This window comes from Gekko japonicus, unplaced genomic scaffold (assembly GCF_001447785.1).
Source record: "Gekko japonicus isolate JY-2015 unplaced genomic scaffold, Gekko_japonicus_V1.1 scaffold18913, whole genome shotgun sequence".
NCBI lineage: Eukaryota > Metazoa > Chordata > Lepidosauria > Squamata > Gekkonidae > Gekko > Gekko japonicus.
This window is the reverse complement of record NW_015217276.1, coordinates 1-1,842: the sequence shown is the minus strand read 5'-3', so window position 1 is coordinate 1,842 and position 1,842 is coordinate 1. Positions and strand designations below refer to the sequence as shown.

The window sequence follows — 1,842 nt, the reverse complement described above, 5'->3', positions numbered from 1 at the left end:
CTCTCACCATCCTGGTTGCCCTCTTCTCTGCTGCAGTTTCCTCTTGTAGGCTGGACCGCATGTACAAGGTTCAAGACTCGGGAATTGAATGTCTTTCCACACATCCAAAACCAAATTGTATGGTCGTGACATCCTTGTCCAATAGATTACCGTCTATCGAGGACCCACTCCAGCAGACAAATAAAGTAAAACACTGGATTCCTTCGGCCGCCATTTCTTTTCAGCTGGTGCATTGGGTGTTAAAGTTACCAATTTATTTGGCCCGTATGGGCAGATACCAGTATGCCCTGCAAGAGCAGCTCAGCAATGCCGTTGCCTCATTGCCAGAAGACAAACACTTATCAGTTAGGAAGACCCAGGAGGAAGGCTTACTCATGGCCAAGTAGTTAATCAACTCTTCCAAGCATGCCCTTCTTGTCACCCCGTCTTCCCTGGTGCTACATCAGAAGGTAGATGCTCTCCTAACAAAAGATGCCATTGAGAGAATACCGCCACAATCATGCAATCTTGGGTTCTATTCCCAATATTTTGTGGTACTCAAGAAGGATAGGGGCATCAGACCAATGATGGACTTTAGAGCTCTCAACACTTTCATCGTGTATCACAAATTTTGGATAGTCTCTCTACAAAACATCCTTCTGTTGCTGAAGAAGGGCATCTGGATGGCTACCTTGGACCTTCAAGATGCCTACTTTCATTTAAGGATTCTCTGCCAACACCGGCAGTACCTGCACTTTGCTACTGGGGAGGACCACTTCCAATACAAGGTTCTCCCCTTTGGCTTCTCTACTGCCCCCAGGGTGTTTACCAAGACTATGGTGGTGGTTACAGCTCACCTTCGTCTACTGGGGGTTTCTGTCTTCCCCTATATCGACGACTGGCTTCTGGTGGCAAATTCAGAGGATCTCCTCCTCAAGAACATTCAAATCACACTGTCCCTGCTGCAGACTTTGGGTCTTTGCATCAATCACAAGAAGTCCTGACTCATCCCAAACCAAAGAGAGCAGTTTATAGGCACTATTCTGGATTCCGTGGCTTGCAGAGCCTATCTTCCAAACGACAGGGTGGATGCCCTCCTCAGTCTCATTCGTCAAGTAAAGTCTATTTGTTGGGTCTCCGTGTTCTCAGTCCAATGGCTTCTAGGATTGATGGCAGCCACCACCGTCATAGTCTTCGCCAAACTACAGATGCGACCGCTCCAGCTGTGGTTTCTCCGAAATTTCGACCCGTTGACGCAACCCCAAACGGCTCTGCTGTTCTCCAGATGCTGTCTGACAGTCCCTAACGGAGGGAACAACCGCTTCCAACTCTGGCTCTTTCTTTGATAATGGATGCATCCCTATGGGGCTGGAGGGCCCACCTCAGCGGCCTTTGCGTGGGAGACAGGTGGGAACCTCAGCTTCTACATCATCACATCAGTTACTTGGAACTCATGGCCATCAAGTTTGCCCTCCACTCTTTTCAGCCACTCCTTCTCAGAAAGTCAGTTGCCATCCTTACGGACAACACAACTTCTCTAAGTCACATCAGCCATCAGGGCGGGATTGTGTCATGCCACCTTTGCCTTCTGGCCCTAGACCTCTGGGACTGGTGCATATCCAAGGGCATTCATATCTCTGCTGCTCACATTCCTGGGCTCCTCAACATTGACGTCGATATTCTCAGTGGGGGGGCACGTCTCCATGAATGGGAACTGAACTGGCATTACCTCTGTCTCGCCGTTGGGGATACTCCGTGGTGGATGTCTTTGCCTCCAGGCTAAACAAGAAGTGCCTCCTGTTCTGCTGCCAAGGGGTTCCAATGCCTGGGAGACGGCCTACTGTACCCGTGGGACCGGAATTT

General features: G+C 49.7%; 1 protein-coding gene across 1 annotated transcript; it reads left to right on the top strand.

The window, feature by feature from the left end:
• The first annotated feature begins 566 nt into the window (after window positions 1–566).
• On the top strand, window positions 567–983 carry LOC107125165 (RNA-directed DNA polymerase homolog). The gene has a single exon (XM_015428616.1). It carries the CDS (start codon window positions 567–569, stop codon window positions 981–983), a length of 417 nt encoding a protein of 138 aa, XP_015284102.1.
• The last annotated feature ends 859 nt before the right edge of the window (window positions 984–1,842 follow it).